General features: G+C 41.7%; 2 protein-coding genes across 3 annotated transcripts in view; both read right to left on the reverse strand.

Annotated features, from left to right (window-relative positions):
- The window catches only part of LOC135710557 (circumsporozoite protein-like), a 257,106-nt gene that overhangs the window by 174,950 nt on the left and 62,082 nt on the right, over positions 1–20,074 (reverse strand). The gene's annotated exons all lie outside the window — the stretch shown is intronic.
- Nrx-IV (neurexin-4) overlaps positions 1–20,074 on the reverse strand; it is a 79,873-nt gene that overhangs the window by 54,648 nt on the left and 5,151 nt on the right. For both annotated transcript variants that reach the window (XM_065233142.1, XM_065233141.1), the window contains exon 2: positions 1,685–1,804. In XM_065233142.1, the coding sequence (XP_065089214.1) occupies positions 1,685–1,804 (120 nt within the window). The remainder of the gene's footprint in view (positions 1–1,684; positions 1,805–20,074) is intronic.

Below are 20,074 nucleotides of genomic sequence, written 5' to 3' on the forward strand. Positions count from 1 at the left end.
ATTTTATTACGTGATGTGCATTTTTCAGCAATCACGTTAATGAAATTCACCCAGTTCATATAGGGGAATTTACGTATTCTCGTCAATCTAAGCAGCATCCGCACTTCTATTAGCATTTTCACAGCGTCACACACATATATGACGTGTCTGTTTGTTTCAATTCATCTGCTGCTTGCTTCTCTATCCATTCCAATCGACAGAATTCTTCAAAACTGTTTGAAAGCGTTTTTACAACGCTCTTAACTTCTCAGGTGAGTGTGACTATTGTCGGCAGCCTCTTTTTCTTCGGCAACCTTCCCATTAGAACTGCGTATTAACCAGCTGTTCTATTATCGGCAACTCGAAATCAGCCCCATTTTGTATTACGTATGCTTCATTTGAAGAAAAATCTGGCATAAAAGGATTGCTCGGTCCTACAAATATAATCAGATTGAAGCTGAAAGACTAAAGAATCATTTGGATACATTCAGGGAAGTGTGTTGATGGTAAAACATAGTGAAATTAACGTTTAAATTTTGATTGCCGAAAACAGTCAATGGGTGCCGAAGCCGACATTTACCCTAAATGATGTAGAAATTCAAACTGCCCTAAACAAAACTAACTAACTTATATCTTTTGAAAATCAATTGTCTTGTGTTCCTGAACACCCCTCTACCAACTCTACGCTAGCCCCCATGGCTTGATAAAACATAAATCACCATTCCGCATCCTCTATCTAAACACGCTCTGCGGACAATTGCAATGAATGCAATTGCACCCAACCCAACAACCGGAACATGCGTCACAGTAGCAGCAGAAGGAAAAACAACAACCAGCTCAGCACGGGACCCATGCAATAGGAAGTACACATGTAATTAAACCCTACCGCACGCGTCATGTTTGCAGATTCACCCCCCGCAAAAAAAAAAGACAAGGGTTGCTGCCTGCCATATGGCTGATTTTCCACCCATCCGATACCACGTGTCGGCAAACGCCAGAACTGAAGCAACACCACCGAACTCATGATCCAGACCTAAATAAATTGGCATTCTCACTCCAAATGATGATAACCGACGATGGACTATCATCGCTTTTTTTTCGCATTTGCTAATTTGAAGAACTTTTTAGAACCGCAGCAATCGCTTGCATATTTACAGAGAGACCAACAGGCGAGGGTGGCGTGCAAAATTTCAACAACAAGAGAAGAAAAAAAGTGGTAACAAAAATGATCGCCTCAACCGACAACCGACGAAGACGCAATTGATCATCCTTCTCGCAAACAGGCAGTAAAATTGCAGAACACTAATAGAAACAAATCGTAAATCATAAAATGAGAGAAAGGGAAAATCATTTGCAAACGTACCGTCGAAGATGGGAAGGAAAAAGATACACTATGCCAAAAGCCAACGAAAGCGAAAAGAGCAGCACAAACAAACAAAGATCGGTGAAATAACAAACACAAACGCGGTACACGATGAGTTGAGGATGGAAAACAACAAGACCACGTGTGTTGATTGAAGCTGCGCGAGTAGCCCCAAAGTGAAGACGAGTGTAGATATTGAGACACATACGAAGCGGAAATGAAGGACCCCAAGAAGTCCGATTGAGAAGGCAACGCAGAATAGAATAACAACAACAAATGAAAAAAATCTAAGAGGGATTAGGTGCAGACGAAATGAGATTTTGAAGGGAAAACAGAACTTACCGTTCAGGCGGGCATTTTCCGGCCCCCGTTCCCGCAGTTGTGAGGTGGCGCTCAGCTTGGCGTACTCCAGCAGCGGCTCGTTGCAGTTGTACTCGGAGTAGGAGTCTTTTTGGTAGTATTCTGTGGGGGAATAGAGGGAATGCATTGATGAGTTTGATTACATTTAAATGTTATAGAAATCTTTTCCGTTGGGTTGTCTGTGATGGCGGAACAGTCCTGGAATCTGATCGAATTTCAAAGTTAAATCACTCTGTATGTATTTAGGCCGTTCTTAATTTAGTCTATCGATTAACAACGTTCCCCCACCGTACGGTCAAGTTCAGTGCTGTAATGGTAAATTTAGAGCTGGTTACTCCATTGATTTTTCACCATAATTGTAATTTGGGAATTTACACACAATTTAGTTCCCTCTAACTAGGGTACGGGTAAAACTTTTTCTGCTATCAGCTCGCCATAAAACACATGATTGCTAATCTAAACGCTATACCCAAGTAACATTGCAAGTTTTATCAAGGTTTTAAAGCATTATTCAAGAACAAATCATGGTCTACAAGACTATGATAAAACCAAAATTATATCTTGGGCGATGTTTTATGTGACTTGAACGCCGTCTTTCGCAAAAGTTGAATGATTTTAATCTAAAACTAGCTCTAATTGAAACTTTTACTACTACTTGTTTTAAAAATATAAAATTTGAAAAACATTCATTGCTATAAAAAATATTTAGAATATACTTTAAAAAACTATCAATGTTCCCCCGTTTTACGGTACCCCATTCTAGTCAAAATTCTAGTTCTACACTCAAAAATATTACTAAAATAAGAAAGAATAAAATTTAATCATTTTATGCATAACCAATGTTTATACATTGATTCGATTATTTTATTTTATCAAAATTATACTAAGTCCGACTACTGGCGAATAATTCGATCAGTGTATACCGCTGGCAGCAAAGCTGTGCAAGAATTAAAAGTGCTGAAGGAGGAAAACTGTTTTGGAAAGACTCCATTATCGTTCCAGCCCTCTCGTCGAGCTTCACAAGCTGCAGGATATGTTGACAATCAAGAATAAGAATTCCTGTCGTCGTCTTTATCCATAGTTCACCACAAAGAGTAAACAAAGCTTTAGTAAGTATTGAAGAATTGAATCAGTTAAGATTTGAGAAGAATATTTGAATAATAATTTTGTTTTTAGCTTCAAGCAACGTTGCCAAGCAAATGAGCCCAAGTACCACAATCTCCAAAATTCAATTGCACCATGTTTGCAAGCTTAGCACCTTCGTTGCACCAAATGAAGATGACCGGTTTTGAAACGGTGAAGAACTGCTGGTAAGGTGAATTTGAACAGTTTCGCTTGCCAAGTTCCAACTCTAAACTCTAAACCAGAGCTGAGCAAATAAGTTGAGCACGTTTCTTCGGGACCTACTAGTCTTATAGCGAATTCGTTTATTATCGGGGTTGGAACCAGTTCCAACCCAGTGCGAAACCGAACTTTTTGTCAGTGCGAACCTCAACCTGAGCTAGGATTTAAAAACAAACGAGCAAACTGACGTTTGTCAGAAAACAAGCAGACCCAATCCTGATACCCGATCCAGGTTGGAACTGAATAATAAACGAATTCGCTATTAGAGTTACCTCTATGGTACCAGTAGCATGGGACTGCTATTCAAGATAGCTGAATCATTGGAACCGCGTGTGGGATTTGCCGACTCAGAGTGGACATCGGATTTGGTGGACCGGAAGTCAATCGCTGGCTACATTTTTAAGGTATTTGTATGTCCTGTAGCATAAGCGAGCCGAAAGCAAGCAACGGTATCAGCTTCATCTAGTGAGGCAGAATACATCGCATTAAGGGCTGCGGTTTCAGAAGCAATCTGGCTGAGTCGTGTTCTGGAGGACCGGAAGCAGAAGGAGAAGAACGATCCAGTGCCAATAGACTTCTCTGACGTTTGTGAAATGCACAAGTATTAGTGCAGAACTCGGGGTAAATTTTAAGTATTAGTGCAAGAAAACCTTTGAATTTACCCAAAGTTCTGCACTAATACTTGTGCAATCACAAACGTCAGAGAAGTCTTTATCATTAGAGACTACGTGGCAGTTGGAACCATTGAAATAAAGCTGATTTCCACAATTGACCAAGAAGCTGATTTATTCACCAAAGTGTTAGACAAGAATCGTTTCCAGGATCCAGGAATGAGTCTCATTGATTGAGAGGGGGTGTTGAGAAACTAATAGCGAATTTGTTTTTGATTCAGTTCCAACCTGGATCGATTTGCTTGTTATCTGTCAAATGTCAGTGTGAACGTTTGCTTTTGTAACCTGGCTTGGGTTGAGGCTTGCACTGACAATAAGCTCGGGTTCGCACGGGTTAGAACTGGTTACAACCTGGATAATAAACAAATTCGCTATAAGCAATCATTGGATGCAGACTTCTATCATAGTAGCCTATGAAAATGTTGGACCTTTAATTGTATTCATCCATCAAGCTTTGGCGTATTCTGCGCGGCGTGTGAGGTGAGGTGACAGTGAAGTGATGGTGAAGTGACAATTGTCACCTCGGGTGAGGTGACTCCAAAGATGAATACTAAGATGAAACTGTCGGAAGAAAACCTTTCTATTTTAGTGTCTTCTTTCACGGTCCCTTTCATCCAATGAGAACCCCCCGTATTCAAGGTAATTTTGTGGTTTTGCTGCCCCCTCGGAAGAGATGAAATTTTGCGCTCATTTTTAACAAAACAATCACACCAAAATCAGAGATGTCCCATTTTTTAATTACTCGATTAACAACTAATCGATTATGTTTTGCTCGCTGTGCTGCCATTTTTCCACGAATGAGAGTGCAGCACATGTTTGAAACGATCGGTGATGATCCTGTGGAGATGTTAATGCGTATATCGGCATGATCTAACCGATTATAAATAGTTTACTTTTCGGTTCGTTAATCGATTAAACGATTATTCGAATGAAAATCGGACATCACTAGATGAATGTGAAACGTGATTTCAAATATAAGGCCGTTCATAAATAATGATACAATTTGAAAGGGACCGGGGCTAATCACAAATTACGTCTCCATGGTAACTGAAATAAACACGAGTGTTCACCGGTTGGTGACTCTCCGTGCAAATCAAATGGAGAGTCACCTCACCCGAGGTGACAATTGTCACTTCACTGTCACCTCACCTCACACGCCGCGCAGAATAGGCCTAGCTGAATAGACCTATTTAATTAACTGTTCTCGTTTCTTGAACTACTTGTTTTACTGCGTAGTAGAAGAAACATTAACAGTTACTCTTAATTTTTTCAGTAACTGTACAAAATTTGTCAAAAGATCAGGCAAAAACGTGGATATATCCTGGTAGAATGTATCTCTTACATTCCAATATTTTTCCTGATATTCAACGAACTTCTGAAGACCCCACAAAAATTGCTCGGCACTTTTTGAATGTTCTTGCAATTAATTAACAGAGCTGTTCGATATATTGGGAATATCACTTATTAAAATGAAACTGCAGTTCTCTGGACTTCCCTGAAATTCACGGAACTTTTTATAGCTTCTCAATATTTTCCTGATTCTCCTAATTTACATAATATAAAATTTACAGATCTTAGTACCACTTAGTATCCACTCCCAAAAACTACACATCTTTAAACTTCGCGCCGAAAGTCTATTCTTTCCTGAAGTTTTCGGGACTCCCGCATAAGCGCGAACCATAAATTTACCTTACCTAAAATGGTTAAAATTGTTTATAATCCCTGCTAAACTTCAACTGAAATGGTTATGGAACTTTACATGAACGTTTAATGATAAAGTTTTAACCTTAAGTATTATAGTTTTTTGGAAGTGGACCTTACAAATAATGGGTTGTTAAGAACCATTACCATTCAAAATTCTTGTTTTCTCCATACATTTTCGGAAAGAAAACTATACTAAAACCTTTCAACTTATGGTTTGAGAACATTAAAGGTAATGGTTATGGTAACCAGTAAAGTCCATGAATGGTTTTGTAACATCGATCAACTTTATGTGGAATATATCGCGAATTGGTTGCCTGTAAATTCCTGATTACCAATTCACGATATATTCCACGTAAAGTTGAGCGATAATACAAAACCATTAATGGACCTTACTGACTACCATAACCATTACCATTAATGTTCTCAAATCATAAGTAAAAACGTTCTAATATAGTTCTCTTTCCGAAAATGTATGGAGAAAACAAGAATTTGGAATGGTAATGGTTCTTAACAACCCATTATTTGTAAGGTCCGCTTCCAAAAAACCATAATACATAAGGTTAAAACTTTATCACACAAACGTTCATGTAAAGTTCCATAACCATTTCAGTTGAAGTTTAGCAGGGATTATAAACAATTTATAACCATTATCGGTAAGGTCATGTGATGGTTCGCGTTTATGAGGGCTGCCCTGAGGAGTGCCAGCCACCGTGGAGCACATCCTCGTGAACTGCACGGAGTTGGAAGACCTTCGGGCTGCCTTCGGCTTGGAGTCAATCAGCATCAGGCTTGATGGAGCCTCACTCGCGAGTTTGATATGAGCCGAGCGTAGCATTTTTCTGAAGAGTAGAATGTCTACTGCCACGTCCTAGGAGCTGAATGAAAGGTGACACACAAGGAAGAAGTATTAGTTTGTTTACTAAAATGAACTATGCCCATTTTGTTATGGCATGTTTTGCTATAAGAAATCAGGCATAACATTTGATAACGGCACAAAAGCATTTGTAAACAAACTTTCTAAAGCCCTTTACACGCTAATCAAAGTACGCCCACGCAAACCAATACCACTTTCGGAAAGGTTATAGTTGCCCCTATCCGATGATGTTGTTGATTTGCGTGGGCGTACTTTGGTTCTCGTGTAAAGGGCCTTATAAAGATTGTTTACAAATGCTTTTGTGCCGTTATCAAATGTTATGCCTGAAATGCTCCTCGTGTTTATTAGCGAAATTCACATCAAAAATTGATTAATTGCGTAGGAAATCAGTTTGGCACGGCATTTGTGACCAGCATACACCTTCCAGTCGTATGAAACAGGTCAAAAACTGTCCAAATCCGCAGATAAAAAATTTTGTTTTGAATTTCCGTATGGCAAAATAGTGAAATTTTCGTGAACATTAACGGCAAAGAACTCACCAACACTGAGAGACCGTGAGTTCCTGCCCACCTGTCTTAAAAACATCTCGTGCCAAGTCATTCCACTGTGCTTCAGAGCTTGTGAGTCTAGGGGGATAAAATAAGAGTGAGGTTTGCTGCCACTCATGTTCATGTTTTCTATCACACGCTTTTACTCTCACTCTGGGTGAATTCTGAGCTTCTTGCGTCGAACAAAAAATTCATTCGGAGTCTCGAAAAGCGCACCTCACGTCAAATCATCCTCTCGCTGAAGTTCACTCTCCCTCTCTCTTGAGGAGTTTTTCTTTAGTTCTTCCATATTCCTGCCACCACTCACTCGAGGTGAGGGCTGGCTAAACTCGCAGATCCAAGAGTGTTTTAAAACCTCCAGTGAGTTTGTGGAGTTTCAGCAACCCTGATAAGCATTCGGAACCTGCTGGACGACGAGTCCCCGGCAGCAGCCTCCCTCATCACCTTCCTAAAGAAGGCGAACCTTTACCACAATATCTGAGTGTTCCTTGTTTGTATTTCCGTTTTGTTGGCCCAAAGTTGTCTACACCTTTTCATTATAGCAGGATAAATGTACCACAGCCAAGATTAGGAATCTCCTTCTGAGAATCCAATTTTTTTTTTTCTCTCCTTTTTTCAATCTTAAAAGATGAACCAATCATATGGCTAAAAATCTCTATAATAGTACGTTCAGACTACAGAGTTATAACATGTTATAGCGCTATCTTGATGGTGGTTTTTGTGTTGCAATTAGTTGACAACCTTTATAACATGTTATAACTCTCCAGTCTGGACAGCGTTTAATAAATAAAGAAAACACCTTAAGATATCTGAGTTTCCCTGGAGATCTCTAGAGCTAGCTTTCTTGAAAGTTTCCAAAACTCTCCCAAAGTTCTGCAGACTTCTCAGAGGAGTTCTTGACATCTCTGAAGTTTTCTGGATATCCTTCAGGTCTTAGAACTCCTTAAAAGCTACTGCAGTTTCATTGAAGATGATATCCCAACAAACAATTTTAGTTTATTAAATGCTGAATAAGCCACTTTTCAGCTGATGCATTTTTTTTCCTTTATAAGGTATTATTCAGCTTTCCTTTTCTGTTGGGTGATCCGCCTCGAAGTTGAAGCATTCATTCCTCAGGATTGCAGCCTACAATTTTTGTGAACCCTTTTGAAGAAATTTCATAAACCTCTGAGATCCTTCAACCCTTTTCGATAATAAATAAAATCCTCTGCAGCTAACACCAAGTAGTACAAGAGTACCGTGCTTCAAATTAACCAAATTACCAAACGAGATTCGAGTTCCTGATTAAATCATAGATAAGAAGCATTCGTGAGCTTGGGCAGAAATGAGCCAAATTAAAATCTCACGTAAAAGAAACACGAAAGATGATGATCAGATTTTCTCCTTTGGTCGCATCGCATCCGTTGCGGAAAATCGATACTCGTTTTCATCCCTCAAGTCAAACAAACACTTTTATTTAACCGATACAAATTGCCGCCAGAAGCAGCCCGAGTGGGAGGGAAGTACACATCCGAAAATTGGATATCCTCTCTTCACCCTCCCACGGAACCGCGGATGACAACATGTAACAGGCGCCAAAAGAGCATACACACATGTCATTCCATGCGGGTACTTCCTAAACCAATATTGTCCTTTTTGTTTCGGAACACGCGGTTACGTATTAGCGATCGCAGTCGGCGGTGGCGTTTAAAAAAATCCAACCATTAGACCAGGCCTGCTTAAATGGGATCAAATTACATATACCGACAGCAGCGCACGAGTTCGGAAGTGTGGTTCTTGTTTGCTTTCTGACACTCTCACTCCGTCTGACCAGCAGATTTCGGTAAGGCCGTGATTTACCAGTGTGTCAGGCAGGCGGTGATTGAAATGTGCGGGTGAACACGCCGCCGTTTAAATTTGAAATGCTTGAGTACTTGTAGGAATCGGTTTTCGTTTGAAGAAGTTGGAATTAAGTAAGTACTTGGGTAAGCTTGGCTGTTAAACCGAGCGTGAAATGAGCAGGAAATTGTCCCTGTCCAAATGGTACTCATTTGGAAACTTTTTATTTAGAGATGACAGTGAATCAGCAGGGGAGGAATCCTTAGAGCAGGAAAATGGACTTTTAATAGCCTGGTCATTCGTGTCAATAAAAGTCCGATTTCATAGCCATAGATAGTGTCCAATTTAATTTATGTCTTTTTTTTCTATTAACTGAACTACTAATGTTGGTTGTTGCACTGGCAAGGCTTCAATGTCCAGAAATCAATTTGAAATCGCATGGGAGCGATTACAAAACGCACTGCTCGCAGTCCCGGACACCCTTAAGTCTCTGTTTGCATTCATTATCGATTTTGTTTACGAGCTCGGGAAATGGTGAAAGCGCTCCGAAATGAGGGAAAAAGCCAATAAAAATCACAATATTTTTGATCTGCAACCCTCGTGCCATGCTGTTAGGTTTGTTCCCTTGTTGAAAGCCGAACCCTCTGCAGGATGATCGATACGGTGGCGACGACGACGACAGCGACCGGTCGAACGTGCCAAGGACGCTTGTCTTGTACGGGTCGGTCGTTTTGGCCGAAAGAAAGCAACATGAGGGGTAACTAAAGTTCGCAATTGCAAATCACAAATAACTGAACCCTCTTACCACTCAATGTGGCTGCTCAAAAAATAAAAGGCGCGTATCATATGGAAGCCTTACACGCTGCCATTTCTTACACTAAATCTTCCCTTTGGATAATGCACACACCCAGCACTCTAAGCACATCCAACGTAAAGGGGCACCAAATCTTGAGAAAATATGATATCTGTGCGCGGTGAAAACCACATACACAACCGATTTGGTTCATGTTGGCAGTTGCTTCTTGTTGTTTGCACACTTTGGACGTTTTCCTCGTGGTATACATATTTTTATTTAGCTAGGTGCAACATGATGAGGGAAAAGCGTGTAATCTCGGATCTTTGGTGCGTACATTAGGCCTCGGCTGGAGGGGCGATAGAATTTTTAATTTTCGATTGCACAGCTGCTTGCGATTTGGTCGGTTCGGTGGCTGGTGTCTAATGAATGTTTAATTCATAACTTTCGCCTTAGATGTTCGGAGGTTGTGAAGTATGTAATGTATGTTTAACACGTCAGCAAAAGCGAACTTTAGATTAAGTAAGTTTTATCAACTGAATTGAATGTGCAGCCGAGAGTGAAATGTACACTCTCAAAACGACGAACAGTAAGAAAACATGAACAATTTGTCACCAGGCATTCCGGGTGGATAAAGGAAAGAACGTGCAACTACCGTAAACCGGACTAGTTCATGTTGATCTTCGTCAAGCTTCGTCTACAATTTGGACTTCTACATCAACACATGTCAGGCAGCCTTCAGGTTCAATTTGTAACCCTCGTCTAGGGTGACAATTTATAACCCACCCTTTTAACGTGTTTGCCATGAGCGTGTGCCTTGTCTGTTATGATTTGTTTTTGTTTTGGTCGCACGCTCGGCAACATACTCACCACTGCTTTATTTGTAAATATTTTAATTTGTTATTTTCATCGTAGATTTTATTCGTGTAGGCATGTTTTTAGGATTAGGATATAGTGTAAAAATTATCGTTTAAAATTGTCTCGCGTGTAGAATGAAGTTAGGTCCCGTTTCTCCTCCCGCTGCAAAATAAGGCGAAAAACATAACCAGCACAACATTCGAGCACGGTTGCAGGAGAACGATGGCGGTTGTTGTATTGTCCGTGATTGTCAGCGAGTACGAAAGAAAAGAAAGTTACGAGCCACGGTTGGAAGTCGACGCGGTTTTTGCCCGGTCCGTTTCAGTAAAAACGAGAGTTGGAGTGCCGTTTTCGTGGCGTGTGTCAGCTGGAGGGATAATTCCCAGCATCGTCGCGTGAAAGTGTCGTCGTTTTCTGGAAAAGTGCCGTGGTTCGTGAGCTTAAGTGAAGGGTGTCGGATCGCCGCCAAGGGAAGCTAAATTTCAAGGATTTTTCCGCTTCCCGGCTAAACCCCAAGGATCCCCGAACACCCACCGTCCTCACTGCGGTGGCTCAGCCAGTAGAGCCAGTCTCGCCACCGCAGTTAAGAGCCAAGGAGGGACGAAGCAGGTCGAACCAAAGGAGCGTTCGCCTGGGTAGTGCACTGCGGTGACTACCGGGACCATCTACGGCGAGTAGTTGGTCCGGTGATTCGTCACCATCGTCGCCGAGGGGGTTCCGATAAAGGAGCCTTGCTCATCCCCCCCCCCCCCCGCTAAACGCCAAGGACCGCTGCTACGCAGCTAAAGTGAAGGAGAAAACGCTCGGCACAGACCGTGTCTGGAGCCAACGTAAAGCAGTACGATCTGCAACCGCCGCCGCTATCGTCGAAGGGCCCCACCGAGTGACACCGAGGACAACGAGGAGAAAAGGGAAAGGTTAGAGGATAATAGACGTCTTAAATTGCAATTTTTCTTTCTCTTTTCTTAACAATCCATCCAAATCCGAACGTCTTTGGGGGAAGTACTCTGCTCGTAGCCGCCCCGCCGGGGTAAATCGGGCCAGCTATAGGCTGGCAAGTAAGCCGCAACTTACAATTGGCGCCCAACGTTAACATACACAAGAAAAAATATTCTTAAGGAATATTTTTTCTTCCGAGCGTGGGGTACTTCCACCAAAGTTTGGATTTTGGGTGGAATAAACAGTGGTGAGGCTTTTTCCACAATAGGCGCGGTTCGTTTAATATTATTTGTTGTGTTTGTCTTATTCCTAATCGGTGAATCGCTTCATTTCATCGTCTGCAGAACGAGTTGTCGTCATCTCGGAGCACTTTGTTCTCAGAGCGGGGCTTTCAAATCCTCTGAGCCGATTTGGGTTGACATTCGCAACATTTGGTGACCTAAAATCATAGGGAATCGTCAGTAAATGGAAAAGGGTCCTTACCGTATTCATACTCCACTCCACAGTTGGCAGGTTTTAATTTATCTCCATATTTTGAATCTGTGATCCATTCATTTTTGAACATGGCACGCAGACCGTTGACGTTGACGGAGTTCAATGAGGCGTATCTGCATCTACGCGTTGATCATTTGCATCCCGACGAGGTTGACTTTGAATTAAACTCCCGTGGTGTTGTCATCCTTCCTGAGTCGGATAAATCGGGATCACAAAGACGTCGTCGTTTGAGGGGATTGCTGAACAGCGAGATAGTGCAAGCTACGAATGCTGTTCGGTCGTTCAAAGGGGATGCTCAATTCGAATTCGGGACGTGTCGTGGGAAGTTTGAGTCCATGAGGGAAGATTTACAGTATAGGTGTCCAAATAAGGAGATATTTCGGAGCAGGTTACTTCATTTGGGAGTCCGGCTCCAACTCTTGGAAAAATATGTTGTAGGAGAGGAGTTTTCGGTCACTAGGAAATGTTTACAGGAAGTGATCGCTTTATGGGACTATCACTTCGGGGACAGTCCTGCCCCTACTCCGCCGACCAACGAGGAAGAGGAAGACGAAGTTGGCGATGATGATTTGGTGGATCAAAATCCTGATCCGGAAATCACACCACAGAATCAAGATGGACAACAAGTTGTTGAAAATTCAAGTGACAAAACCGTAGGAGAAGAACTTTTGAATGTCTTACGTGATATAAGGGCGGAGATTAGAAGCGTACAGGACCAAATCTCGCTGAATGAGTCTCGTAGTGATATACGAGTAAGCTCTCTCCAACGTGCGGTCAAGAGCCTGAGCAGTGAGATAACTGTTATTACGAAGATTGCTGCTGATCTAAAGAAAACGAATCAGGAAGTTGAAGAGCTTCGTGATACGGTTTCGGGATTGCAGTGTATCATAAACCAAATTCTTCCACACGTTGTTGTTCAAGATCCGCCGCCCAGAAGGGATGATCTTGGATTGGATGAAATTCCAGAACATCCGGAACTGCATGATGTCCGACAACCAACGGTAGAATCAGACGATCTAGTTGATTTGTTAAGGCAATATTCGATGCCTACAAATAAAGCAAACATTCAGAACATAGGGGATTCTGGTTTGTGGAACAGTTCAAAAAAATTCATCCAACCTGGTTATCATTCTCAGAATCACTTCAAACAACCTACACTCCCGAACTACACTTACCCAAATCAAGGGAGAAGTGTAGGATCGGTTGAGCCACCCGCGTACTATCGTCGACCACAACGGGTGGCCGACTGGAAGATTCATAAATACGCTGGGAATGATGAAGGGACTGGACTGAATGAGTTTTTAGAAACTGTTCACCACTATGCGGAATCAGAGCAGATTTCGGAAGAGGAACTTTTTAATTCAGCGATGCACTTGTTCATCGGGAATGCTCTGGCGTGGTATAAGGCTATGCGGTCGCAAAAGCGACTCTTCAATTGGAATCATCTTGTATGCGAGTTAAAGGCGAATTTCGTTCACCCGGAACTCGACGCCACGCTGAAGATGAAAGCGTCTCAGCGTCGCCAACAACGGAACGAATCCTTCCAGCAGTTTTACCTGGAAATGGAGTCAATTTTCCGAGCCATGACTACGCCACTATCCCCAAGCGAGAAGCTCGAGCTTCTCAAGCGTAATCTTAGGCCTGATTATAAACAGGTTCTTATTACCAAACCGGTGAACACGCTTGCTGAATTACTTTGCCTCGGTAAATCAATCGATGCTTCTAGAACTCCCATTTACTACAAGGTATTCGGCAGTTCCAAAGAAGTCGCTGCAATCTCCGAAAAACCTGTATTAGCTGATTTTAGAGAGAATCAGAAACAGCAGGGTGGAAACGGGGATTCATCAAAATCAAGAAGTAGGATTTTTTGGAATAGAAATGGTCGACCACCTTCCCCAGAAATTCGAAATTCGTCGCCCAACCGACCAAGAGACGTGGATGGCCAGACGGATAAAAATCTCCACGGGAAAACCAATCAACATTTTAAATCCACACAGCCACAGAAAACCATTATCTGTTTAGACTTCTTGGTGAACCAACATCGTCCACCAAACCTCGGTGTCTGCTATAATTGCGGGACCAAAGGACACGAGCATGAAGCGTGTTCTAAACCAAAACGGGTATTCTGTGCGGTGTGTGGGTTTAAAGGATTCGAGTATTCCCATTGCCCTTATTGTTTAAAACATGGGATAAGGTCCAACTAATTCAATGGACAAGAACCTCTTATGTTCAAATTTTTAAAAATTTAGTTCGCCCCGGAGCTCAACATCTTTGTTTTAGCTTCTTTCTCAAAGCAATATTCCCTGTTCGAACTCCGGGATGTTTTCTCCAGCCAATATAGCATAACAGTGGACTCCACTGAATCGTCAATAATTTGTTGGGGTTGACCTAAAAGGCAAAAACATGAATTAGTCACATTTACTCCTTTCAATTTTACTCCAATGTACTTACCAGAAGTGCTTTGCTACAGCCTTCCTACGACCTGCTGCTTCCTTGCGTTTGTTGTTTTCTTCCTCAGGTTGTTCACTTGGGAGCTTCCGAAGGACAACATTCGGCTGGGAAGTAGTATGGTAATCAGCGAACGAGCGGTAAATTCTTCTTCCCTTCGCTGATAGGCCCGATTCCTCGGATGCTGCCTCTGATCGCAGCAATTAGCACCAATCTCCTTATTTGGGTGGGTCGCCACCAGTATCCTCCACTGTCGAGGAAACATCCATGGGAGATTCCCACGGTAGCTGCCTTAATTCGCAGCAAACACCAAAATACTGCCCCGTGGAACGCAGGTTTACCTACAGGCCGATTGAAGGCCAAATAAAATCAAATTAACACTCCTCCCATCAGCGGGAGGTAATCAAACACCCCTGTGGGGTCGTCCGTGTGACTTTAAAATCAGCAAAAGACCCCTCTTCCACGGGGATAATCACAAAAAAAACACTTCCTTCCAGCGGGGAGGACTCAAACACACGACCGATGGTGCTTTTCATCCGGAGAAAAGCACCCTAAACCGACGAAAACAGGTAAAATCGCGGTTCGCGACGATCGCGACGTCGCAGCCGGAATGTTTTTGTTTACTTTCCGTTTTCGTCATCTCCTTTCCTCTCACGACGAGTGACGTCATCAAGGGAATTTTCCATTTTCTCTTCCTTGTGACACTTCACCGAGAGGGCGAAGTTAGCCCTTTGTTTTGTATCCACTCAGGGGTTACTTTAAGCGCGTAACGCCTCAGTGATAAAACACTGGGCGAAATCGTAACCATCATTCCTTACGCAGGGATGACAACACCCTTTTAATGTGTACAATTTTAATTTGTTTTCATTGTTTATTTTATGTGTTGGAATCAGGGCCATTCATCTGATTCTGTAAGGAATCAGATTGAAATAGACTGATATTCGCGTTTGAGGTCTTGCTCAAGTGATTCATTGGTGATTCACTTGATGCGTAAAAGACCAGCCCTTGCGTCCAGTTTGTCCAGTTGTTTTGGTATTTTAAATAGTAGGTGTGCATGAAAATAGTATGAATTTGGCCGCGAATGAGATTGTGTGAATGAATGTGTGAATGATAGTAAATATTTATGTGGGGGTTTAGTTCAGAGTGCTTGTGAGATCTGGTGGTAAACGCGTAGGCCAAATAAATGTTGAAGGATGAGTGGAACACTTTGGATGAATGTGGAATGAATTAAAACCCCAACTGCTGTAGTGAGTATGAATACCGTCAGGACACGAAAACTGGACAGTCAAAAAAAAATAAGAAGACAAAACAAAAAAAAAATGACAACCGTTCCACTGCAGGTCACTTGTGACTTGCAGGGTTCTAGGAAGCCGAATGCTTCCGAATGTTAATTTGAATTGGCTCAGGGGAATTGAAAATTTCAGTTCACCCACTGTGACCCGAATGCGAGAATGGTGAGCTGGCGTATCTCGATGGCGAGACCCAGCTCTTGTCTGTAGACCGATTTGAAGTCGAAGCACCGATTTAGAGTACCGGTCGGTAAAAGTCCCTGATTGTGACATTTTTAAATAATTGTGGAAAAAGTTGTTAGGATTAGGCAGATTTTTTATTTTCATATATTTATTTTTTTATTTTCATTTTAATTCGTTTATTTATTATTGTTTCGGTGTTAGGTGTTAGGGTTAGTAAAAAAAATTGTTGCCATTTTTTTTTCTCCTCGGTGTGGGCGATATTGTAACCCTCGTCTAGGGTGACAATTAATAACCCACCCTTTTAACGTGTTTGCCATGAGCGTGTGCCTTGTCTGTTATGATTTGTTTTTGTTTTGGTCGCACGCTCGGCAACATACTCACCACTGCTTTATTTGTAAATATTTTAATTTGTTATTTTCATCGTAGATTTTATTCGTGTAGGCATGTTTTTAGGATTAGGATATAGTGTAAAAATTATCGTTTAAAATTGTCTCGCGTGTAGAATGAAGTTAGGTCCCGTTTCTCCTCCCGCTGCAAAATAAGGCGAAAAACATAACCAGCACAACATTCGAGCACGGTTGCAGGAGAACGATGGCGGTTGTTGTATTGTCCGTGATTGTCAGCGAGTACGAAAGAAAAGAAAGTTACGAGCCACGGTTGGAAGTCGACGCGGTTTTTGCCCGGTCCGTTTCAGTAAAAACGAGAGTTGGAGTGCCGTTTTCGTGGCGTGTGTCAGCTGGAGGGATAATTCCCAGCATCGTCGCGTGAAAGTGTCGTCGTTTTCTGGAAAAGTGCCGTGGTTCGTGAGCTTAAGTGAAGGGTGTCGGATCGCCGCCAAGGGAAGCTAAATTTCAAGGATTTTTCCGCTTCCCGGCTAAACCCCAAGGATCCCCGAACACCCACCGTCCTCACTGCGGTGGCTCAGCCAGTAGAGCCAGTCTCGCCACCGCAGTTAAGAGCCAAGGAGGGACGAAGCAGGTCGAACCGAAGGAGCGTTCGCCTGGGTAGTGCACTGCGGTGACTACCGGGACCATCTACGGCGAGTAGTTGGTCCGGTGATTCGTCACCATCGTCGCCGAGGGGGTTCCGATAAAGGAGCCTTGCTCATCCCCCCCCCCCGCTAAACGCCAAGGACCGCTGCTACGCAGCTAAAGTGAAGGAGAAAACGCTCGGCACAGACCGTGTCTGGAGCCAACGTAAAGCAGTACGATCTGCAACCGCCGCCGCTATCGTCGAAGGGCCCCACCGAGTGACACCGAGGACAACGAGGAGAAAAGGGAAAGGTTAGAGGATAATAGACGTCTTAAATTGCAATTTTTCTTTCTCTTTTCTTAACAATCCATCCAAATCCGAACGTCTTTGGGGGAAGTACTCTGCTCGTAGCCGCCCCGCCGGGGTAAATCGGGCCAGCTATAGGCTGGCAAGTAAGCCGCAACTTACAAATTGGCTAAACTTGGTGAGTTCGTTCCACCTTTTTGTGGTGCGTTACTGGTATAAGATCTACCACCGAACCCTAGTCGTGACATCTTCAAACTAGAGAATCAGGATTTTCCAGTAATCAAAGTATCACATTTTAGTCTTTGTTACTTTTGATGACTTGATAATAGTGACAAGACTCGGGTAGTGACCACCGCGCCGTTATGCATTTCTATATTGTATATTTCACATCAAAAATATTGGTTATGTTCATAGATTGCACATAATCCTTTTCCCTTTATCCGTCTCCTTTTCCTTTCCCTCTCCTCTTTTCAGAAAGCGAGTAATGGTGCTATAGCCATTAGTCATAAAAGGCTAGGACAAGGGTAAGTGCTAATGCCCCAACCGTCATAAGAAAATGGAGCATCACTTAACCTTTCTAGCTTTGATGCTTCCAACGACCAACCAATCATATAATTACCAAAATCGGAACGTACGGTACGAGATGTCCACGTTTCATCTATTTATTGGATTCTGAAGCATCGTGTTTGAATCTTAGATTTAAACAGGCCCGATGTTTTCTGAATCATCTTGCCCCTTAAATGCTGCACAGTAAGCCTGGTCGTATTGATATTTGTGACGAATCTTCGATGTGAAACATATATCAAATAGACAAAAAAATGATGTAGGTATATATATATATATATATATATCATTTTCCATTTTCTGATATTCCCAGATTTTCCAGTAGTTTTGCCGAAAAATTCCAGATCAAGGGGTAGGTCACTCCGCATACCAATTTGGGTTATCTTCCCGGCATCCCGGTATTTCTGACACCTTGAATGTTTTGCTTGGTTTGAAATCACAAGGATAAATCAGATTGAGGATGACGTGGGAAGTAGCGGGTGTGCGAAATTGTGGTGTTTTGTGTTCCATAGGATAATAAAACTACTGTGTTTTAGTGTTTTATAATGCCCTCAAAAGCAGACCAGAAACTTAGCCTTTCGGCCGGAAAGAGTTGAAACCGATGGGGAGCATTGTTGAAGACCGACTATAGAGGACGATGAATAGATTTCTTTAGTTTGTATTGTGTGAGTTGCAGCATTATTTGAATAAGGGTACTATATAATGGGGTCTGATTAACTGCCTCTTTCTCTTGAGCCCACTCTAGAACCTACATTTCGTATTTACATCTATAAGTGAACTGCTGGTCTGTGTTCCTCGGGTATATTCAATTAGAGGATGTTCCTGAATATACTGTCAAACAGCACGTAATGTTGTGAACAACTTCAATGACAGTTGACCAGCCGTGCTCTCATTTTATTTACAACAATCCAATGCCTACGAGATTGTGCCGAAGGTGTGCTGATGGATGTGTCCAAGCTGTGCTGAATATAATTTTGACACAATGTGCTGAGTGACTTACCCCTTGTTCCAGATGTAGAAAACCATCCACATTTTGATAAATTCACAAATTAATAATGCACTAAGGGCCAGGCTATCAGTTCAAGCAGTAACAGGCCTTTTTTTCTATTATTGATAACGAGGTGTGAAGGAAACTGCAACTATTTCGGATTAGCTTTCGAATTTATGCGATAAACAGTTTTATCTTCCTAATATGAATTTTCATCGCTAGGATGCTTGAATAATCGCCAATTTAAAAAAGTTCATGATTAATTTCATACTTTAATTTACTCCTTGACATGGTAATGTTTTCACTATTAGCAGTTACTTTTTTAACTGTTTCCGAACTTGGACTTAGAGCTAGACTTGGAGCATAAATTACCGGTGCCTCTCCATCTTGCCAATGAAATACATGTCTTTAATTCCGTTACATAAGATATTCCCTGTGCAATTATCGAAGTCCAGTTCCGTAGTAAATTGGCAAGTGTTTACTAGGGTGCTAATGAAAAATAAGAAACCGACCGTATTTAAAATGTGCATTGTCTCAAAAAACGAGTCGAAAAAAGATCCTATTTAAAATTTGGGGTGGTGCACAATCATCAAAGTTTGAGTTTTTTCACCTGAAAAAATCTTTCAAGGATACATTAAATTACGCAATTTCAAAAATTTTGTTTTAATACCAAATGACTTAAAAATGAGTGAAACGTCGAGATCAACACGAAACGAAAATCAATTATTTTATTCATGTATTTCACTTATACATTTTTGCCAAAACGTCAGCCTTATACATTCCATAAGACAAACCACATAGGTCCTATAAGAATGCATAAAAGGTATGTGTGACCGCTTATACATTTCATTTGACACATGAGCTTCATTAACTTTTTGCAAACCCAACAAACAATCGTCTATTGAAGAAACAACTTCTTGACGATTTTATTCAACTGTATGCCTTATAATACTTACATTATTATTAATAATAACTTCTGTTCAGGCATTGTCAAGAAGCTGCTATCCGACTTATATGAGTTGTAACAGAGCTTATTCAATAACATTTTTGATTATTCAGCGTTTATTAGACATCACTGCTTCCCCTTAATTAAAACAGTGATGGTTCTGTATACGCTTGATTCTCATGTGAAGTAACGTTTAATTAGACATTATTATACATTTATTAAACGTCTATTCAACTGTGGAAAATTAACCCGAAAATAAGAGAGACGACGGGGGGGATATAGGGATGGGTGTTAGTGATTGATTACATTATTTCGGACGTGGCACGTACCACACAGATATTAGAAAATGAACTACATACATATACATGTCTTGCATGGGATTCGAACCATGCCATGGACCTTCCTATCACCAGCCGCTTGCCTTGTCATCTGAGCTATCCTAGAATTTATCATAAGCTCAATAATCAATAAAAACTTGTGTGAAAACCTATCAGCACTCCCGATCGCAACTCTAGCTCCGTCAAGGTCCTGTAGGAATGATTAATTCATTCATCGTTGTTTTACATGAGATCAATGTTATCTCTTCGCATTTCCAATTCCAAGGAAAGGATGCTCGGTTATTTTTTAAACTA

This window comes from Ochlerotatus camptorhynchus, unplaced genomic scaffold, assembly GCF_037179485.1.
Source record: "Ochlerotatus camptorhynchus isolate MF236.1 unplaced genomic scaffold, CSIRO-AGI_Acam_v1.1 ptg000391l, whole genome shotgun sequence".
In the NCBI taxonomy this organism is placed as follows: domain Eukaryota; kingdom Metazoa; phylum Arthropoda; class Insecta; order Diptera; family Culicidae; genus Ochlerotatus; species Ochlerotatus camptorhynchus.